Source organism: Lemur catta, chromosome 8, assembly GCF_020740605.2.
Source record: "Lemur catta isolate mLemCat1 chromosome 8, mLemCat1.pri, whole genome shotgun sequence".
Lineage (NCBI taxonomy): Eukaryota > Metazoa > Chordata > Mammalia > Primates > Lemuridae > Lemur > Lemur catta.
Window position 1 is genome coordinate 1,514,889 of NC_059135.1, and position 21,213 is coordinate 1,536,101.

General features: G+C 49.6%; 1 protein-coding gene across 1 annotated transcript; it reads right to left on the reverse strand.

Annotated features, from left to right (window-relative positions):
• Positions 1-6,944: 6,944 nt before the first annotated feature.
• LOC123643777 (olfactory receptor 12-like) lies at positions 6,945-7,882 on the reverse strand. Its single transcript, XM_045559509.1, is given in 2 exon segments — positions 6,945-7,330; positions 7,333-7,882. Coding segments are annotated over 2 exon segments (936 nt in total).
• Between the last annotated feature and the right edge of the window lie 13,331 nt (positions 7,883-21,213).

Sequence of the window (21,213 nt, forward strand, 5' to 3'; positions counted from 1 at the left end):
GCACGTGGGGAAGGCCTGCGACTGGCCCGCCTTGGAAAAACCCACTCCCGTCCCACACTCAGGGTGTGGAAGGACCTTGGCCTGCAGGGGCAGGGGGGCCGTGGGCGACTTATTTGGAGAATGTTTTCTGCTAACATTAAATGCTTTGGGGGTCCTTGCTGAGCCACTGAATTGAGAAGTGACCCGCTGGTGAGACGGAGCCCGTCCTAAACGGTGGGAGGCTGGCGTGGGCACCTGTGGTTTGGCTCTGGGGCCTGTGGGTTGGGAGGTCGTTGGCGGATGAAGGAAGCGGCTCCTTCCTTCCCTGCCCTCGGGCTTCTCCTTCCTGGGCAGGGAACCTGTGTTCTCCCCCCCAGCCCTTGCACCTGCTGCTTGTTTGAGGAGGAGGAGGCTTTGCCCTGTCTTGGGGCTCGGGAAGCAGCGAGGGAGAGGTGAGCTGCCGGGTGCTGGGACAGACAGGGAAGCTGCCACGGGTGCTTCCAAGATAAGCCTCGTTTGTAGAAAAGGGACGTTATTGACTTTAGAACTCTCGCTGCTGTGATTCATGCTTGGAGCCAAGAGGAGAAAGCGCTGAGAGGAGGGAGCTCAGGCACAAAGCCCCTTTGTCCCTCAGGAGGCCACAGCTGGACGTCCGGGAGCTCGGCCTCTGCTGCCCAGGCAGGGCCAGTCTCAGGGTGGAGGCGGCTCCTCCCCGCCCCTGCCTCATGCACCTTGCGACGGGCCGTGTCCCCCCAGCGTCTAGCCCGGGTCGGCCCTGCAGGGTCAGCCCTGGGCCGTGTTGGCCACAAAGCGTAACAAGGGTGTGAGTCACGCTGCCTGTGATGGGTCCCCAAGTGCGACTCGCAGTTTGACTTCAGTGGCTCTTCCTGGTCACTGCGCAGCGTGGGGAGTGAGCGCCCTGCACACAGCTGGCCGTCGCCTGGAGGCACAGCAGCGAGTCCAGGGTGGTGACAGCTCGAGGACAGCCTGGTCCCTCTGTCCCCAGCTCAGGCAGAGCATCTGGCGCACGGTAGGTGCTCAGTGCTTGTTGAATATAAATAAAGGACAGCAGGGCTGATGTCCGAGGGACTTTGGGAATAACCGAATCCTGGGCCCTTCCGGAGAGGAGAGAGACCAGCCCAGAGAGGTGCCGCCCACAGCCCTGCCCACCAGTGCCACTCTCGCGTCCTCACGCGCTGGGACAGGCCAGGGCCCCTCGGGCCTCCTTTACGACGGCACCGGGCCCGCTGGTGAGGGCTCTGCCCCGCGACCTGGTCACCTCCTGGGCCATGGCCTTGGAGTTGGCTCTCAGGATGGATCTTGGGGGGACACAGACATGCAGATGGCAGTGCCTTGGCATCGGAGCGTGTGCGCCCAGGCTCCGGTGCCAGGCAGCTGCCACGCCGCCCGAAGGTGGACAGGGAGGCTGACGTGTCCATGGTGTGAGTCCCCGCCAGGAAAGCGTGTGGCAGGCTGGGCACCGGGCCCCTGCAGCTTGGCCCAAGCCCGACTGCCCGAGTGGGCCTGTGAAGGGGGGGCCACAACGGCAGCTCCCGTGGGCTGCGGGGCGCCAGCAAGCTACCACGCCACACTCAGCCCTGCACGCTGACCACAGTGCCATGAGCGTCAGCCGGGAGCACGCGTGGGGGCCGCAGGAGCTCTGCCCTTGCACGTGGCTTTCTGTGTGTGTCTCTAGGTCCTGTACTGGGCAGAAATACCTGCCTTCTCCTTGGGCGGTGACTTGTCCCAGGTCACTCAGAATTCTGGGCAAACGGCCAGAGCCTGTCCCGTGTCGGGCTGCACCCTCGTCCTCAGATCTGAACCAAACCGGGCACGAGCGGCCGCTGGGGAGTGTCAGGAACCAGGCCACAGGCTGCATGTTCACACTCGCGGGTGAACAGAATTTGTGCAGAGCGGCGTGAACCGAGCAACAGGTTAGAGAACAGGGGGCGCAAGATGCTAAAGACAGTTTACAGGGTCCCATCCCAGTGGCCAGTACATGCTTAAAGGAATCAAAATCACAGGAAGTCGGTACAATGTCAGTTAGGGCAACAAGAAATCACTTTATACTTGTGAGAGTGGCAAACGCTGTGACAGTGACGAAGCGCCTCCCATTCCCGTGGGAGGAGGGGACAGGACGTCACAGTCACGGTGTGTGTGCCTGCGCCCTCGACCCCAGAGCACCTGCACACACAGCAAGCGTCGAGTAGTGACGGGCGTGTTCTGAAAAGCGCATCGTTAGTTTCGTCACCAGGCCCGCGTCACAGAGCATGACACAAACCTGGGGTACAGCCCGCTGTGTGCCGGCGGTGCGCCCCCGGCTGGTGGCTCCCGGGCTGCAGTTGCACCGAATGATGTGGGTGATTGTAGCACAGCGACTGTTGGTGTATCCAAATACGCACAAACAAAAGTACAGCAGAAATGAGGTATTGTCATCTCGTGGGGCCACCGTCACATACGCGGCCTGTTGCTGACCTAGATGTCGTTGTGTGGCGTGTGATGGCACACGGCACACGCTGCCGCATCTGAAGGGAGAACCGGACAGCGCTGCGAGGCCGGTGGGAGACTTCAGCGCCCCTCCTGGTAACGGGCTGCCCGTCCGGACAGAGAATAAGGGAAAAGTGGACCCGAGCAGCCCAGCAGGCCAAACGGGCCTGCACACGTGTGCAGACACGCCACCCTCGCCGCGACGTGTGTTCTGTGTGTCCGCCAGGCTTGGGGGACTCACTCACCACAGTCTGTTTGAAAGCCACGACAGGTGAGATTGGAGATTTCACATGCACTTTGACCACGTGAGACCGTAAAGAAATGTTCTTTGCAGCATGTTTTTATCACAACAAAAAACATGGAAACAAATGAACCCTCATCCATGAACCAGGAAATGCTGGTGTGTCCGTACCAGGGGCCCTGCACTCGCCAGACAGAGTGACCTGGAGCTGTGGCCGCTGGCGATGAGGGGATTCCATGGGGCCCTGTGGGTGGGGACAGGGAGGGGGGTGGTGCACAGAGGTGTCACCTGCTCACATACTCGTGGAATACACACTTCTTAGGTGAGTGTAAATGTGTGTGCACAAAGACATCAAATTCCACACGCCTGCAGTGTGCAGCCCACCCTAGCCCGTGGGCTACAACCACACACCTGTGCGTGTGATAGCACATATCTGTGCGTGTGAAGGCTTCGGAGAAGCCCCGCGGGGAGGACCACACTAAAGAGCCCGTGAGAGCCCAGCGTGGGAGGTGTGAGGGCAGGTGCTCCTGGAGCAGGTGGAAGCTCCTGGCCCACCTGGAGGAGGCCTTGCAGGTAACAGCGTGCGAGGAGCCTCAGGAGAGGGCACACTGTCCCGAGGGAGGTCCCCAAGGGGGGAAGGCAGGGTGGCCACCTGGGGCGGAAGGGGTCCCTAGCACAGGGAGGGCCCGGTGGGGGCGGCGCTCAGACGGCCTTTCTCCCCCGACCCAGGGCCTGTGCCCGCTGTGTGTCCTCCCTGTGTGCAGCTGAAGCCGAAGAGGAAGGTCTGACCTTCCAGGTCAAGGGCCAGGGGTTAGCAGGTGCCATGAAAGAGGGACCGATTTATGAGCTTGGAGAGGGGCAGGGCCTGGCCGGGGCCTGCGGGGGGGGGGGGTTGTCTGGAGGGTCCAGCACACGGGTCGGTCAGCGCTTCTGCGCTGGGAATTTGCCACGCTGGCAACACAGGGGGATTCACACAATTCCAAAGTCACTTGTGGGGCCGCAGACTGAGACCTTCCCCAGGGCAGGGATCCAAGGTGCTTTGTTCCAACCAACAGTCGTTGGGTGCTGTTTGGTTTGTTATTTCTTTGGCTATTCCAACTTTAAAATTCATTTTGCTGAGACTTCATTTATCCTGTCCCTTGGAAGGCTCACCCTACGTCTCCAACTGTCCCCAGTGCGGTTATGCAAGTGTTGAAAGAACCTGCTAGAACTCTTCTGAGGCAGGAAAACTGCCAACCTGCCATGAAAATAACGTTTAGAACATTTAGTGGTGTTTGTTTATTTAGCATCTTGCTGGTGACCATAATAATCCCCATTCTCTGAGAGCCAGCGCGGAATGTGGCCCTGACATCTCTCATGTCACTCCAGAGAAGGCCGCGGTACTGCACTTCGCAGAAGAGCAAACTGAAGCCCCCGCGGAGAGCAACCCCCCCCCACCCTGTGCTCACTGCGGCCTCGGCCCCTGCCTCCCCGTGCTCAGGGCCCTCCCAGCCGGCAGCCTTTCCAGGGGAGGGTCCTGACTCGCCCCAGGCCACACAGCTGGCCCTGCCCTCCCGGGTGCCCCCCGCTCCTGACTCTGGTCTATGCTGATGGCAGTGAGGTGGGCACTGGGGGCCACCGCCCCTGCCGCATCCCGTTACGCTATTTCCTACCCGGAACCGCCATGGAATCAATGCGCATTCCGTGCTCCTGCTGACGCTCATGTAGGTCAGAGTCCTACAAGGGGCATCATGGGATATGGCATCGTCGTCTGGCTTTATTTTGGTAAACACTCTCTCTCCAGTAATGTGTAATTTATTTTTGCCACTGGTGCACGAAGGTGTGGATTTACTTTCCCCTCCAAGACTTAATGCCATCGATTTCCCTACTATCTGCACACCTGGTGGAGAGCAGTATCTAATTTTAATGAACACATCTGTACTTCTGGTGATATTGAACAGCTCTTAATAATGTGGTTTCCTGTTGTGATACTGTGCTGCAGTTTTCCAAGATGTTAGCACTGGGGAAAACGGGTGAAGAGTGTATTAGATCTCTCTGTTGTAAACTAAATATGAAAAGCTGAGGCCCTCGACCCCAGAGCACCTGCACACACAGTCAAGCATCACTTAGTGACGGGTGTGCTCTGAGAAACCCATCGTTAGACAGTTCCGTCACCGTGCCAGCATCACAGAGCATGACACAAACCTGGGGGTACAGCCCACCACACACTGGCTGTGCACCCCTGGCCGGTGGCTCCTGGGCTCCAGACCGCACTGAATGACGTGGGCAATTGTAGCACAGTGACTGTTTGCGCATCCAAACACGTACAAACATAGAAAAGTACAGCCAAGAATAAGGTAGTATAATCTCGTGGGGCCACTGTCATATATGTGGTCTGTTGTTGATCCTACTTTAAATCAATCATGCAATTAAAATCCACATGAAGTGTGAGTTCTTTAATATGAAAGACTAAACAACCAAACTTTTAAAATATAAATTAGAAGATTATCAATGACGAAGAGGAGGCAAAGATTTTTTTTAACATGATACCGAATGCACGAATCATAAAAAAACAGACTGATAAATGGGAGCCACAAAGTGGAAGAAGAGTTTTGAAAATCACACAATCAACACAGTGCTTGTATCCACAATATGTGAAGAACTCTCACAAATCAATAAGAAAAGGCAGAGAATGGTAAAAAATAAAATTGCAAAAGTAAGTACTGCCTTATTACTCAAAATATCTGAAGGGCCACTAAGTATATGAGAAGAGGCTGAACCTCATTAGCCCGTAGAGATATAAACTTAGCACAAGGAGGCATCTGCCAAGATGGCCAAATTACCATTTCACAACATCTACAAAAGGTTAACCTGTGCCCACCTCACTACCAACAATCCACTCCTGGGAATTCCCAAAAGAGATCCATTCACATTGCACCAAAATACATGCAAAGGATGTCAGAGCAGCACTATTTTATTATTTTATTTTTAAAAAATGGATTTTATTGTGTATATTTAAGGTATACAGCATGATGTTATCCATATGGAGAGTAAAATGGTTGTGATTCTGAAACAAATTAATGGATCCATGCTCTTCCATAGTTACCCATTTTTTCCTCCCTGTGGTAAGAGCAGCTGTAATCTAGTCATTTAGCAAAAACACTGAACATAATACACTATTATTAACTGCGGTCCTCATGCTGTACGTTAGCAGCCTTATTTTATGAGACAGTAACTGGAAGCAATGCAGTGTCTGTCAAGGGCAGGATGGATAAATCAGGGTCTCTTCATAGGTTGGAATCCTAGACCGTGACAGAAATCAGGGAACTAATATCACACACGATCATGGATTAATCTCACCAAGATAACGCTGAGCAAAGGAGTCAAGCACAGAGACCACGGCCTGGTCCTATTCACAGAATCCCCCAGCAAACTGTGTCGGAGGCTGGTGGGGGCGAGGCCACGGGGGAGCCACTGCAGGGCCCAGGAGGATGTTGTGGGGCTGGGCAAATATCGTTTTCCTGACGTGGGCAGCGGTGAGCTCCCCGAGTGGTGGGTTATGACACGATGATTGGAGAACACGCACACATACAATCCCCCGCGTTGCCTCAGCCCTGCGGCCTGGCTCCCGTGAGATCTGGGCCCCTCGGGGCCAGACCGAGTCCTGCTGACGTGTGGCTCACTGAGGCGACTGCCTTGGCCATAGACTTAAGCTATTATTTCACCCGAGTCTCTTCGCGACGGAGGAAGAGGAGCTGAAAGAGGGTGATGTGGAGGCCGGCCGGTCATCCATGCCTGCGAGAGCCCCAGGACACGCAAGGCCCTGCACAGGGTGGGGGTAAATTCATGTTAATATTTTTTTGCTGACAAGTTTGATCGGGACGCACCAATGTCTAACCTCTCCGACTAACACACACAGAATGGCGTGAAAACAGCAGCGGGTACGAGGCGGAAGACCAGCCCCTGCTTTGACTCCCGGTTTGTTGCTGTGCTCAGTCATCTTCGTGTCACTGGGGCCACTGGCCCTTCCCTGTGCCTGTAGGGTTCTGGATGCAGAGCGTGCCTCGTCCAGCTCTGGGTCGCACACCCTGTCACACCTGGTGCCTGCACAGTCTGCTCAAGGCAGCCTTGTGTGGGTGGGAGGGTGGATGCTCAGCATATACGATTCCTTCTGGAAGGAGGGAAGGTGGGGGCTCCTCACTGCCCAGCGTCTCCCTCCAGCTCTCGGGACGCTCTGTCTGTCTCTGGCCACTGTCCTTCATGTGGCCGCGCGACTCTGTCCCAGCCTTTGCAGGGCCTCCTTCATGTCCTTGTTCCGCAGACTGTAGATGAGCTGCTTGAGCATCGGGATGACCAGGGTGTAGAAGATGGAGACCACCTTGCCCTGCTCCATGGACTCCACAGCCCCTGGCTGGGCGTACATGACAAACACAGTCCCATAAAACAGGGACACAGCCGTCATGTGGGAGCCGCAGGTGGAGAAGACCTTGCGCCGCCCGGCTGCCGAGCGCATCCTGAAGATGGTCACTGTGATGCAGCTGTAGGAGACCAGGACCACGAGAGTGGTGCCCACGATGATGAGCCTGCAGAGGTCAAACATGACGAGCTGGTTGAGGGCCGTGTCGGCACGGGCCAGCTGGAGCAGGGGGGCGCGTCACAGAAGTGGTCGATGCGGTGGGAGCTGCAGAAGGGGAGCTGGAACGTGAGGCTGGTCTGCACGGTGGCATTGATGCAGCCTCCGCAGTACGTGCCCATGACCAGGCGGGCGCAGTTTGTGGGGCACACGGTCACGGGGCACCGCAGCAGACTGCAGGTGGCCATGAAGCGGTCATAGGCCATCACAGCCAGCAGGAAGCCCTCAGTGGTGACCAGGAAAGAGAAAAAGAAGAACTGGGTGGCACAGCCGGCAGAGGAGATGACCTTGGTTGCCGAGAGGAAGTTGGAGAGGGCCTCGGGCGCGATGACGGAGGAGTGGCACGGGTCCAGGAAGGACAGGCTCGTGAGGAGGAAGTATGTGGGGGAGTGCACGCGGACCTCCACGGTGATGAGCAGGATCGTGATGACGTTGCCCAGGACGGTGACCACGTACAGGGCCAGGAACACCGCAAAGAGCAGGGCTTGGATCTCAGGTCCACCTTCAAATCCCTCCAGCACAAAGTCTGCCCCTGAGAGGCTTCCATGTCTGAGGGTCGGCATGGCCCGCAGTCCCCAGACCAGGTAGGAAATTCTGCGTCCAGTAACAGTGAACAAGGAAAACCAAACTGAATTTCTGAAGACTCGTAGAAAAGAGGAACATCAGCAACGACATGAACAAAACCTGGTTGAAGGCATTAGAGAGTTCACGATTCAGTGCAGAATTACTAAAGAACGTTTGTGACCCGGGACTCCAGTGCTGAGAGCCCCTCTTTGCCCTGGAGATGTGAGTCTGCTTTGAAGGGAAGTCTGAGAGGCCGAGGGCTACGCAGAGAGTTTTTGCCTGCCTTTTGGAGCTAATGGTGACAGCAGGTGCCTACCAGGGACCACCAAGGACGTATCCTCAGCAGTGTGTTTGAGCAAGGAGCAGGCAGGCAGCTCAGGCCCTGACCACGTCTGCCGCTGAGGCTGCATTAAAATGAGCTTTGCGTGCTGGTCGCCCGACACCCTGCAAAGCCAAATGTGCCTCCTTAAGAGGAAGACACACCTTCCTAGGTTTCAAGTTTTTTCTATAAAAATTTTGTGTAAACAGTGCCAGACACACAATTAAATATTAATGAGTTAAGGCAATATGAACTAAAACATCAGAAGCAATAGACAACAGAAAAACTCCATAGAGGTTTCAGATTTTGGAGTCCACAGACATAAACTTTGAAATACATGAAGTTATCATGTTCAAAGGATAAAGGACAAGACTGAGAATTTCAGCAGAGATGTGGAAATTATAAAATAACCATAAGTAAAGTTTTTTAAAAAGTAGAATGAGTAAAATTAAGAACTCAGTGGATGGGTCTGACAGCAGATTAGAGATAAGTAAAGAAAAAATGTGCGACCTAGAAAAGAGCAGTAGAGAATATTTAGAGTGAAGTGTAAAGACAGGAAAGTTTGAAAAAAATCAGAAACGAAGCTGAGAGACAAACATATAGTGAGAGACTTACACTGTGTATTACGCCTTCCTGAAGAAGAGGAAAGAGGTGACTAGGCTGCACCCCTACCTGCAGAGACAATGGGCAAGCATTCTCCCAACCACTGAAAGACCTTAATCTAAAGACCCAGGAACCCGGGAAATCCCAGCAGGTGACTGCAAAGAACACCACAATAGAAACATCACAGTAAGCACTTAAACCCAAATGAAGAGAAAAATCTTAAAAGCAACTTAAGAAAACAAAAAATACTTCCAAAAAAAGGACCAACTGCAGGAGGAAGACTGTCAACTGGCTACTTATCAGGTTAAAAACTAACGGAAAACAAACCAGAGTCAATGGAATGATATTTCCCTTACTTAAAAAATATTGCCAAGCAGAATTCTATGCCCACCCAAATGTCCTTCAAGACCAAAGGTGAATTCAACAATCATATCTGGAGACTTTAATGCTCAACTTTCAAAAAGAAATGACTAGGTAGAAGATTGCAATGAAATAATACACTTGAATAACCTCATAAACCAACTAGCACTAACAGAAATGTATAGATCACGCTGCCGGACAAGAGCAGAATATATTCTCAAGTGCACTTGAAGCATTATTCAGGATAGACCATATGTTAGTCTACAAAGTAAGCCTCAGTAAGTTTAGAAAGATCAAAATCGTACTTAAATATGTCCTCTGAACAAATGAAATAGAGTTAGAAATCAATAACACAAGGAAATATGAAAAATTTACAATATGTGGAAGTTAAACAGCGCATTCATAAATAACCACTGGGTACGAGAAGAAACCATAATGACATTAGAACATAAACATACCAGCATTTATGGGATGCAATGAAACAAGTGTTCAGACAGAAAGGTATCACTGTAAACAGCTACATTTAAAAATACATCTCAAATCAATAAGCTTACATCTTCCTTAAGAGACTAATTTAAGAAGACCAAACTAAGCTCAAACAAGCAGATGGAAGGAAATATTAAAAGTTGGAATAGAGACAAGTGAATTAGAGAAGATCATAACAATAGAGAAAAATCAAAGAACCCAAAGATTGTTTCTTTGAAAAGCCTAACAAAATTGACAAACCTTTAGCCAGGCTGATGATTTTAAAAAGCAGACAAATTACTAAAATCAGAAATGAAAACAGAGATGTTACTTCTAACCTTACAGGAATTAAAAGCTTTGTAAGGGTACATTAGAACAATTATATATTGACACATTAGATAACCTCATGAAATAAAAACATTCTTAAAAACTCTCAGATGGACAAAATCAACTTACAAAGAAATAGAAAATTTGAACAAATCTATGACGAGTAAAGAGACTGGGTCAGTCATCCAAAAGCTGCCAACAAAGAAAAGGTCAGGGGCAGATGTCTTCACTGGTTAATTTCACTGAACATTTCAAGAAAAATTAACACCCATCCCTGTCTAACTCTTCAAAAAATAGAAGAGGAGAAAATACTTCCAAATTTATTCCACAAAGCCTGTATTGTCCTGGCGCCAGAACCAGGCAAAGACATCAAAGGAAAAATGACACGGTAGATCAGTATTGCTTATGCATGTAGATGTGAAAATCCTCTGCAAACTAGTAGCAAGTCAAGTCCAGCAGCGTATTAGACAGATTAGAGAGCACAGCCCAGAGGGATTTATCCCAGGAATGCAAGGGTGGTTCAACATACATGAACCAATCTATATGATACATCGGAAAAATGGAATGAAGGAAATAAAACAGGTGATCACCTCAATGGAGGCGGAAAAACTACAGAACATTGCTGAAAGGAATTAAAGAAGATTTAAAGAAATCGAAAGACTTTCCATTCATGAATTGGAAGACTTAGCAACATTGAGATGGCAGTGCTCCCCAAGTTGACATACACATTCAAGGCGATCCCTGTCAAAATTGCAATTACTTTTCTTTGCAGAAATGAATACCAAATAGACAAAACAACCTTGAAAAAGAAAAACAAAGTAGGAGGACTCACACGTCCTGATTTTAAAAATTTTGACAAAGCTACAGCAATCAAAAGAGCGTTTACTGCATAAGGATGGACGTATGGACCAATGCAATAGAATTGAGAGTCCAGGAACTCACATATCTGTGGCCAATTGACTTTTGACAAGGGTGCCAAGACCATTCAACAAGAAAAGAGCAATCACACTGGGCCAACTAAATATTCACATGCAAAGGAAGGAAGTTGGACCCTCCTATCATATACAAAATTTAACTCTAAATAGAACAAGAACTAAATGTAAGCACCAAAACTATAAAACTATTAGAATAGAAAGACACATCAGTGTAAATGGTTGTGACCTGCAGTTGGGCAGCACTTTCTTAAATACGACACCAAAAGCACAAGCAACAAAAGAAAAAAAATAGATTAAGTTGGGCTTCATTAAAATTAAAATCCTTTGTGCATCAAAAAACATTATCAAGAAAGTAAAAATACCACCCATATGATGGGAAAAACGTATGCAAATTATTTATCTGATAAGGGTCCAGTACCCCCAAAATAGAAAGGACTCTTGCAACTGAGCAACAAAAATACAAATGATTAAAACATGGGCAAAGGACTTGATAAGTATTTCTCCAAAGAAGAGATACAAATGGCCAGTAAGCCCAGAAAAGATCCTCAGCATCACCAGTCGTCAGGGACCTGCAATTCCAAAGCACTGTGAGATATCACCTCAACCCTTGGCATGACTAAAGTTTAAAGAGAGCAGAACCAGAGTGGGTGAGGATGTGGGAGAATCGGAGCCCTCACACATTGCTGCTGCAAACACACAAGTGGTGCGGCCACTGAGGAGAGCAGCCCGGCAGTTCCTCAAAAAGCTACGCAGAGTCACCGTGTGACGCAGCACATCTCTGCTCAGGCGTGTGCCCAGGAGAATTGAAAACACATGCATGTAAAAGCTTAGACACAAATGTTCCTAATAGCACTATTTGGAATAGCCAGAAAATGGATACAACCCATAAGTCCAACCTATATATCCAACCAAACTGGATATAGAACATTTATGCAGTAGAATTAGTAAAAACCTCCTGGAACACTGCACCCAACAGCAAGTTTTTATGTTCACAAAGAGCGTAGTCAAACAAGGGCTGTATTCTGGACCACACAGTAGGTTTCGACAAATTTCAAAGGGTGGAAGTTATACAGAATATACTTCTTGTGCAGTTTAAATTAAACTTAAACTAAATTACAAATAAATCATTTAAAAATCCTCATGTTTATTTAAATTAAAACATACCTTTAAATAATCTACGAGTCTCAAAACTAATTTTGGCATTTAAGAATTGAGTAAAGTGAATAGTAACAAAATTGCTACCTGTGATGCATCTAAATCTGTTTAAAAGGAAATTTATAGCCTTAAATTGATGTTAGAAAAGAAGAAAATCAGAAAATCAGTGAGTTCAGTATTTACCTGAAAAGATTATCAAAACATGGCAAATCAAATCCCCAGAAAATAGAAGGAAAAACCTAAAGATAAGAACAAAACTTACGAAATAGAGAGGGAGCAGAGCCGGGTGACCCCAGCAGGGGAGTGCTGGAGAAGACTCGGGGTTGGAAGGACCAAGGTCCCCGAAGCGGAAAGAGCCCACGTGGCCCGCGGCAGCCGTGCCCACGGGACCTCACCGGAGACCCTGAGCACACGGAGCAGAGACGAGAGGATGTCATGAGTAACTTTGTTTTCATACATTTTAAATCTCAATAAAGGAGAAAACTACTAGAAAAAATATAATTTACCAAAACCAACCCGAAAGGAGATCTCAAAATTTTATAATTATTTTTTAAAAATTCACACTTTAAAATCTTTCCATGAGAAAGATTCCAGGACCAGACGGCTGCACTCGTAAATCTACCAAGTACTTCAGGAAGAAATAATGTTCATCTCACACAGACTCTTCCAGAGCTCAGAAAGAGAAGCCGACTTTCCTTACCGCTGTAAAGTGCCTGGGTAATCTGAATAGTACCAGCGTCTGACAGGGACACTGTAAGAAAAGAAACACACACGCCACTCTCACTCATGAACACATATGCAAATCTCCCAAACAATAATAGAAGACCTAATGCAACAATACATACAAACGATAATATATCTACAACCCAGCGCTCTGCACTCCAGGGAGGACACAGACAAGAAAAGGACAACGCGGTAGAAACAGGGCGAGAGGCGTGTAGGAGCCCCGCATGGGAGCGAACATCCAAACACCAATAAACGTGTGAGAACAGGCACCAGCTTGCTGACCACCGGGAAGGGAAACTAAAACCTTAAGGACATGCCACTGCCTGCCAGTTCCAGCGGCTAACGTTAGACAGGCGGGCTGTAGCCAGTGCTGCTGGCGGCCAGCAGCAGGGAGGGAAGGCAAGTCAGTGGAGGAAGTTCGGTATTTTCCCCGAAGCTGAAGGTGCCTAACCCTTCCTGTGACTTGACTTGCCCTGGCGACAGCATCTACCCAACAGAAATGTACACGGGTGTGAGCCCGTTCCCTGCAGCAGTGATCACGACAGCTGCGCGTGGGCAATGCCACGCTGCCCACGCCTGAGGAACAGGTAACTAGAGGAGGATAAGCGCATCTGATGGAGCCCTGTGCCACAGCAAACCACACACCCACACACCAGCGGTGCACGGAACAGCGTGGCGGGATCTCACGGCAGTGACACTGAATAGCGAAAGCCAAACAGAAAAGAACACACACTGCATGACGCCACCCGTATGGGGTCTGAGAGATCTGGGGACGCAGCCCCCGTGCCCAGGGAGCACTTGGATGGGAGGACTGCAAAGGCAAGCTCAGGGATGAGTTCCTTGAATGCCAGAGCAACACCCACCTTTCCGGGGACTGGAGGAACTCGGGGTTCATGGGGGACCTGAGAACTTAGGAGCCTGCAGGGTGTTCTGTTTCTTGCCCTGCATAATGGTCATGCAGGCGTCTGCTCTGTAATCACTCCTAGACCGTAGTTTTGTTGTGTGCTGTCCGAGGCTGTGGCTGTCACCGAGGCAGTGGCACTGGAGACAGGGTCCTTGGGAGCCTGGAGCACGTCACCCAGGGACAGCTGCCAGCCCTCCTCCTTCCTGAGGAAGCTCAGACCGGCCTGGAAGGAAAACACAGGCTGCTCTTTACTTCCTTTGAAAACACCTGTCACTCACCTGCTTTGTTGAGGGCGAGAAAGACGCCAGGATAAGTCAGAAAAGGCCCTGCCCCGAGTCGCTTGGGGGTACCAGCAGCTTTAACCCCTGCCCCCCATAACGACCAGAGGACTCGCCCTGGTGTGGGCAGCGCAGTCTGTCCCGGTGCCTGACCTCGTGCTCTGGCTGCTTTGGGGTCCCTGAGCACCCTCTAATGGTGGCGTCTCAGGAAACTCTATTTCTTAACTAAGGGGATCTGGAACATCATCATTCGTGGAATCACCTGGACAGGCTTTTCAAACACAGACCACCAGACCACGCTCAGGGCGTGGGATTCAGCGGGTCCGAGGCAGGTCACCTGCTTTCCTGACAGGTCTGCGGGTGATGCCCTCGGTGCCAGCCCTGGGACCACCCTGAGAACAGCTGCTGATCAACCCTCCACTCGTGTCTCCCTTACCCCGGAGACCACATTTCCGATGGCGATTGGTGGTTCCACCAGCACCCAAGCCCTCAGGAGACGGCCTTCTGTCCGTGTTGCGGACAGCACCACCACCAGCCACCCGAGGCCCGCTTTCCTCCAGCGACATCCATCCTGCACCCCCTCCACCCCACACCCCCTCCAGCCTGCACCCCCTGCAGCCTGCACCCCCTCTGCCCCACACCCCCTCCAACCTGCACCCCCTGCAGCCTGCACCCCCTCTGCCCCACACCCCCTCCAACCTGCACCCCCTGCAGCCTGCACCCCCTCCACTCCACACCCCCTCCAGCCTGCACCCCCTCCTGCCTGCACCCCCTCTGCCCCACACCCCCTCCAACCTGCACCCCCTCTGCCTTGTACCCCCTCCAACCTGCACCCCCTCCAGCCTGCACCCCCTCCTGCCAGTGCTGCCTGTTCACCCTTCCTCCCAGTCTCCCTCTCACTCGGGCAGTCGTCCGGGTTACTGATGGGCTCCAGCTCGTCCCCTCCCTGGTTTGTGTCCCACCCCCACCAGCAGGAGTCATATAAGGTGCAGCTGGGACCGTGCTGCTCCCCCAGGCAGACAGGCAGTGGCTCTCCCGTCTCCTGCAGGGCGCAGAAGGGACGGGCAGAAGGATCTCCCTGCCCTGCAGTCTGCCCGGCCACCTGGGCTGGAGAATGTGCTGGGCACCTCTGATCCTGTCTCTGCGGGGATGTCTGTCCAGCAGGTGAGTAACCCTCGCCCGCGCCTGCGCCCACAGCGCCTGTGCTCAGGAGTCCGACCGGCCTCACCCGAGCCTGAGAAGTGTGTGAAAGGTGATGAAGGAAGCCTGGTGCCCTCTGTGACCCTCTGCTTACAGAGAAACCTGTCCCCTCAGTATAAATGGCCCTGCAGCCGAGGCCAGGGCCGGCCAGGGCAGGAGATTGCCCCCCCCCCACAGAGGGCAAGCGCCCCATGCTCACTGCAGCCTCAGCCCCTGCCTCCCCGTGCTCGGGGCCCTCCCGCCCTGGCAGCCTCTCCAGGGCGGGTTCCTGACTCGCCCCAGGCCACACAGCCGGCCCTGCCCTCCCGGGTGCTCCCCGCTCGTGACCCTGGTCTGTGCTGATGACAGTGAGGCGGGCACCGGGGGCCACCGCCCCTGCCCCGGTCAGCTGTGGCTCCTGTGCAGTGACATGATGGGGCCAGGGTGGCACCTGGGGTCCCAGTGACAGTGGCCAGGTGCTCGGGTCTGGCTGCCGGAGGCTGCTGGGTCTGTGGTGGACGAGGGGAGGGGACGGCGCAGGGACCTCTCTGTCCTCACTTGATCTCATGTGAGTCGGCAGCAGACGGAGGCGCCTGCACTCGGGTCACTCTGCTGGGAAGAGGCTCTGCGCCTGGAGGGGCTGGAACTCGGGGCCCCCAGGGGCCAATCAGGGAGGCTCTGGGCACTGCCAGGCGCCGGGACTCCAGGTCCTCCTGGGTCCTCTGTTGCCACCTTTGCCCAAGCCCTGCCTGACCTACATGGCTGGGGACCGAAGCTCAGCAGTCCCCCAGGTGGACCGTCCCCTGGACGCAGGTGTGAACTGCTGGGTCCTCAGCCCCCAACCCCCACCGCCCGTTCTTCTGAGAGTTGACTTGATCCAGTGGGAGCAACTCCGCTCAGCCCCTCTGCTCCCTCCTGTCGCCCTGGCACAGGGCCTGACTGTGAGCCCCTCCCTCCCGAGCGGAAGGAGACCCCTGAGTCATTCTCTGTTTGTGGAGCAGGGATGGGGCGAGGGTGGGCAGGTAACATTTGAGAAAGTCTTGATTTTCAAAATTATAAAACCCAAACCTGCGTGAAAAATTCAAGCAATTAGAAAGCTTGTAGCCCACACCACCCTCTCCGTCCCCGCCCCAGCCCGACCCCACTGGCGTTTCGGGGTCTCCACTCCCAAAGCTGGGGCGAGGGCCAGAGGCGGGTGGGTGTGTGAGCGTGTGTGTTTTGTTGGTGTGTTTTTTCTTTTACAAAAGTATGATCACACAAGACGTCAGGTCTGCAATGTGATTTTTAACTGAATGTTGTGTCAGTATAATTGTCTTCCTCGGCCACTGCGTGTCTCTCAGACGTCTCCAGGCTTCCACTGTGGGGATAGTAATTCGTGCATCGGGCTCTGTACCAGTGGGCATTGTTGCTGCATTTTACAAAACAGCACAGCGTCGCGATAAGTGGCTTTGCTCTGTGCACCAGAGCGCAGATTCCTTTAGGCTGGAGTCAGCCCCCGGCAGCCGCGGGGCTGGGTGGCCGAGTGTCGGACGTCCACGCTCAGTTGCGCTCCACGACCCATCATGCGTTCCTTCTCGTGGTGACAGCACCGTCAGCCCTCCACACGTGGAGCAAACTGTGGGTTGGAAATATCTGGAAGAAAGTAAAAATAACAATAGAATAATAAAAATATATAGCAATACAGTATAACTACATAGCATTTACATAAGTAATCTAGAGATGTTTTAAAATATAGATCGCTTTGGCTGCAACTCCTAAATGTTGACGTATAGAGTTTTTAGTATAATTTAGTTTTACCTAGTTGGAGTTTTTGTTGTTGTTTCTTCTTTGACCTGTGACTTACCTGCAAGGGTGTGTCTTAAATTTCCAGATATTTAAGATTTTTTAGTTATATTTTTATTAGCATCTGTTTGATCACATTTCGTCAGGGAACATGGCCTGTGTGAGAATCGTGCTTGGAAATACCCTGGTGCTTGCCTTATGCTCTAGCGCACGACTGATGTTTATAATTGTTCTGTGGAATCTTAGGATGAAAATCTCAGTTTGATGCAGAATTCTGTGTACGTCCTTTAAGATCAAACTTGTTGTGTTATTCATTTTTTCTGTATCTTAGATGAATTGTTTTTAATTGCTTAACCTATCAATGATTGAAAAAAATACATTTAAATATACTACTATGATGGTGGATTCATAGGCATCTCTGTCATTATACCATTTATTTCATTTATATTTTGAGGCTATTTCTTTTATATTTTTACATGTTTAAAACTGTTTATCTTTTTAGAAGTGAAAGCTTTTAGCATTATGTAGTGGCCCTGTGTCTTAGTGAGGTGCTTTGTCTTAAAGTCTAGGATCTTCCCCACCAAAATTAGTACAGCTTGCCAGCTTTCGTTTGGTTGGTAATTGCCTGAGATACATGTTTCTGTTTTTTTACTTTAAATGTTTCTATGGACCAATGGTTTTAACAGTGTTTCTCATAAATAACATACAGCTGGATAGTGTGTTCTTCTATACAATTTTATAATCTCTGAGATTGGTTGGTGAGTTCATTCTGATTATCAATATAGTCAAGACTGTCTTACTCATTGGCTTTTGAGTTGCTATTCACTCCACCTTCTTATATTATTTCTCCTCCTCCTCCTCTTCCTCGTTCTCCTCCTCGTCCTTCTTCTCCTTCTTTTACTTTTTAGCATCTTTGAGTTTATTATTTGCGGTGTCTATGATAAGTCCACTCCGACATCTCTGACTTCCTCAGCCTTTGATTCCTTCCTCCTCATTGCACTGGGAGGATGGCACGTTGCAAGCTCATTCACTGCTGGCCGATGCTATTACCAGGTTTCCATCCGCCAAGCACACAAACCACCAGAACACCCTTAACCTGCGTACAGAGACCACTGCGTTGGTGCTCTGGGGCTTGGACCCTAGCTCGAGCTAGTAAATAAAACTTCTTTGCCTTTGCAGCCTCGGTGACTCTGTCTTTCTGTTCCCGGGGCCGAGGGAAACCGGCTCTAACAAACCCATCACGCTAATATGATAAGTTCAGAATCTCTGGTTAGTGCCCCATTTGCCCCGTTGTCACCTCCTAAAACCTCTCACCTGTCCCCCAGCCTTCGATCAATATAAAATAGTGAGATATTGCAATTCTTTTGGAGCTCAGGTCACCTCGTCCCCTGAGAGGTGTTGCACTAGTGCTGTAGCCACGGTAGTTAGACCAAGCTGGTTCTACTCTTACGTGACAAAGCTGTGAGTTGTTTTTCAGTGGCCGTGGGCCGCAGGTTGAAGGTCACAGAGCCTGAGCGTGCCCACATGGACCAAGCGTGCAGCCATGGCAGAGCCTAAGTGCTTGGACCGAGGAGGGGCAGGAACTGAATTAGGAACACCACGTGGCAGGCTCCAGCCAGAGCACGTCCCCTGGTGTCACCCCATTGCGGGATCCAAACAGATCCCGCCTCATTAGCCTCTAAGACCTGCCCCAACCCCCAGCTCAGGTGACTTTTTCTGCTGTAGTGACCCACCCACTCTTTCCATGGTAATAAATGCATTCCAATGTTCCCCTACTTGAGTCACTTTTAATAACTCATAGTTTTCTACAGTACTATCTATGTCTTGTAGATTTATGTGTTTGTTATCTTAGATGCACACAAAACATTTTCTTACATTTCTTTTAGTATTTTTTAGTATTTTATTCATCATTCATTTTTTTCATCCTTCTTCCTCTTTTTATTATATAGTACTGCCAAGTTTCTTCTTTCTATAAATTTTAAGTATATCAAGAAATACAGAAGAGGTACTTGCTATAATGCATCAGTATTTGTTTTAATACTCAGTCCTAATTTTACCTACTTTGCTCTTTCATTTTTTACATTATATTGATGAAGAATGTACCTTTCTTCCTCTCCTTATTATAGTATCACCTGTTAAGTTTATTCTTTCTATAAATTTTAAGTGTCATTAATGTTTGCTTTCATCTTAATTTTTCTAAGCTTTTTACATTTTATTTTTTAATCTCTTAAAGTGAATATTTGGTTTTTAAATCTCACATTTTTACATTTGGTTGTAAGGACGTTTAAGGCTGTAAGATACCCTCTGAGGTTTTGCACCACCTCACAGGTCTGCTCCGAGATTTTCTTGTTGACTGTTTTGCAGGTAATTTCTGATTCCTCTTCTGATTTCCCCCTTTGGCCCAAGCCATATCTAGAAGTAGGTTTCTTAATTTGCAAAAGTTAGGATTCTTTGTTCTCTTCTAATTGGTATTTTTAATTTTATTGTATATGACTAAAGAACCTGGTTTTAAAAGAACATTATTTTTTTAAATTTCTTAAGATTTCCATTTATGATTTAGTCATAAGCTATGTTTGGAACATTCCAATTTTGGAAAACTTTTATCTGTTATCTCTTCAAACATTGCTACCAGCTCATTCCCTCACTCCTTCATTTGCGGACTCAAGTCACACAGATGTTAAGCTTTATCACGACATTCCCTAGGTCTCTTGTGCTTCATAAGCATTTTTCATTCAGTTATTTTCTTTTGATCTGTATTCCAGGTTACTAATGCTCTCTCTAGCTCCATCTAATCTGTTGTTAAATAGATTGTATTCTGCATTAGAAGTCATGAGGCTTAAAAATACTTTTCACTTTCTTATTTTTCACAATTTTTCATTATTTTTTTATCCCTTGTTTTTTTCTCCTTGGAAACATTTATTTTTTCTGGAATACATCATGTACAACTGCCTCATTGTTTATTTGATAAACAGGATGTGCCGGAACCTTGTCTTTTGGAGCCTGTGCCTACCTACATGGGGCCATGCTTCTCTCTACGGCTCCAGTTCCTACAAAACTCCACTTTCTAAGCCTGTGGACAAACACCCCCCTATACAGCATAGGAAAATTGGGGAGGAGCTGGCTGGTCTAGATTGATTCAAAAGTAGCTCCCAAGTTAATTGCCTGGTGAGTGCCCAGAGTCTCTTTCTGCTTCTTGTATCTGTTCAGACAGACCCACCACCCTTCCCACAGCAACCCTCTCCTGCATGTCTTGGATGTCTTGGGGCTTTATACTGTGTTGATTACTTCACAGATGTTTTCCTTTCTGAAGAATTCTCCAAAATGCCTGCTTGCTGATGAAATTCTTTCTTGATTTTTCCAAATTATTGTGAATTTATTACATTCAGTAACTATATTTTACATCAATTAATGGGGTCTGGGGAGGGAGAGAGAAAAGTGACTGTGCCTACTCAGCCGTCTTGAGCCAGTCCAGCTTTAATTTGTGTAATAATGTGATACAGACACCTCTGTCAGCCAAGTATTTGGATTTTTATCATAAAATTTTATTAAGTTTCGAATTAATTAATCTTATTTGATAAAGAGGGAGCTTAAAAAGATTCAAAGGATAAAAAAGGGTTTTAAAATTCCTGAACATAAGAGTACTAGCATATCATTTTTCAAAATACTATATTCAAATAAATGTTTCAAAATAGTCATGTTAGTTAACCTATTTTTATGCTATACTGTACAGCTAAAAGGGCATTCACATACTTAAATTCATTCTAACAATGCTGTGAGTCAAATGTGAGTGGTGCTTGGCAATGTTTAGTGTCTTTCTGCAGAGACCACTGTCAGGGAGTGAACCGGGACCCAAGCCCAGGTATTCTGAGTGCAAATCCGGCCCTGATCCTACTGATCCTACTGATCCTACACGAAAGCTGTCCTTTGAGAGTTGCTCTGTATTCCACCCCTGTCAAGAGTGAGTTACCATCACCTTGGGATGTTTACTAATAATGCCAGAGTTTATTTTTCCCAACCCTAAAGTAACATACTCCCCTGGGTTCCATCTTCAAACGAACTCTGCTGCTAACAGGCCTGAAACTTCTGCCTCATTAAGGAGTCTCTGATGAGCTAATCAAACATGGCTGGAATGTGGCCAAGGAAAGGCCCGTGGAGGATCCGCATGCAGAGACAGGGAGGATGGGGATGTGACCCCCAGGAGCTCAGCCTGGACAGCCTGGGGATGCCGATGAGCTGGGCTTGGCTAACAGCCCGCTCCCAGCGAGCACGTCCGATCGGGCTACACCATAATCAACTT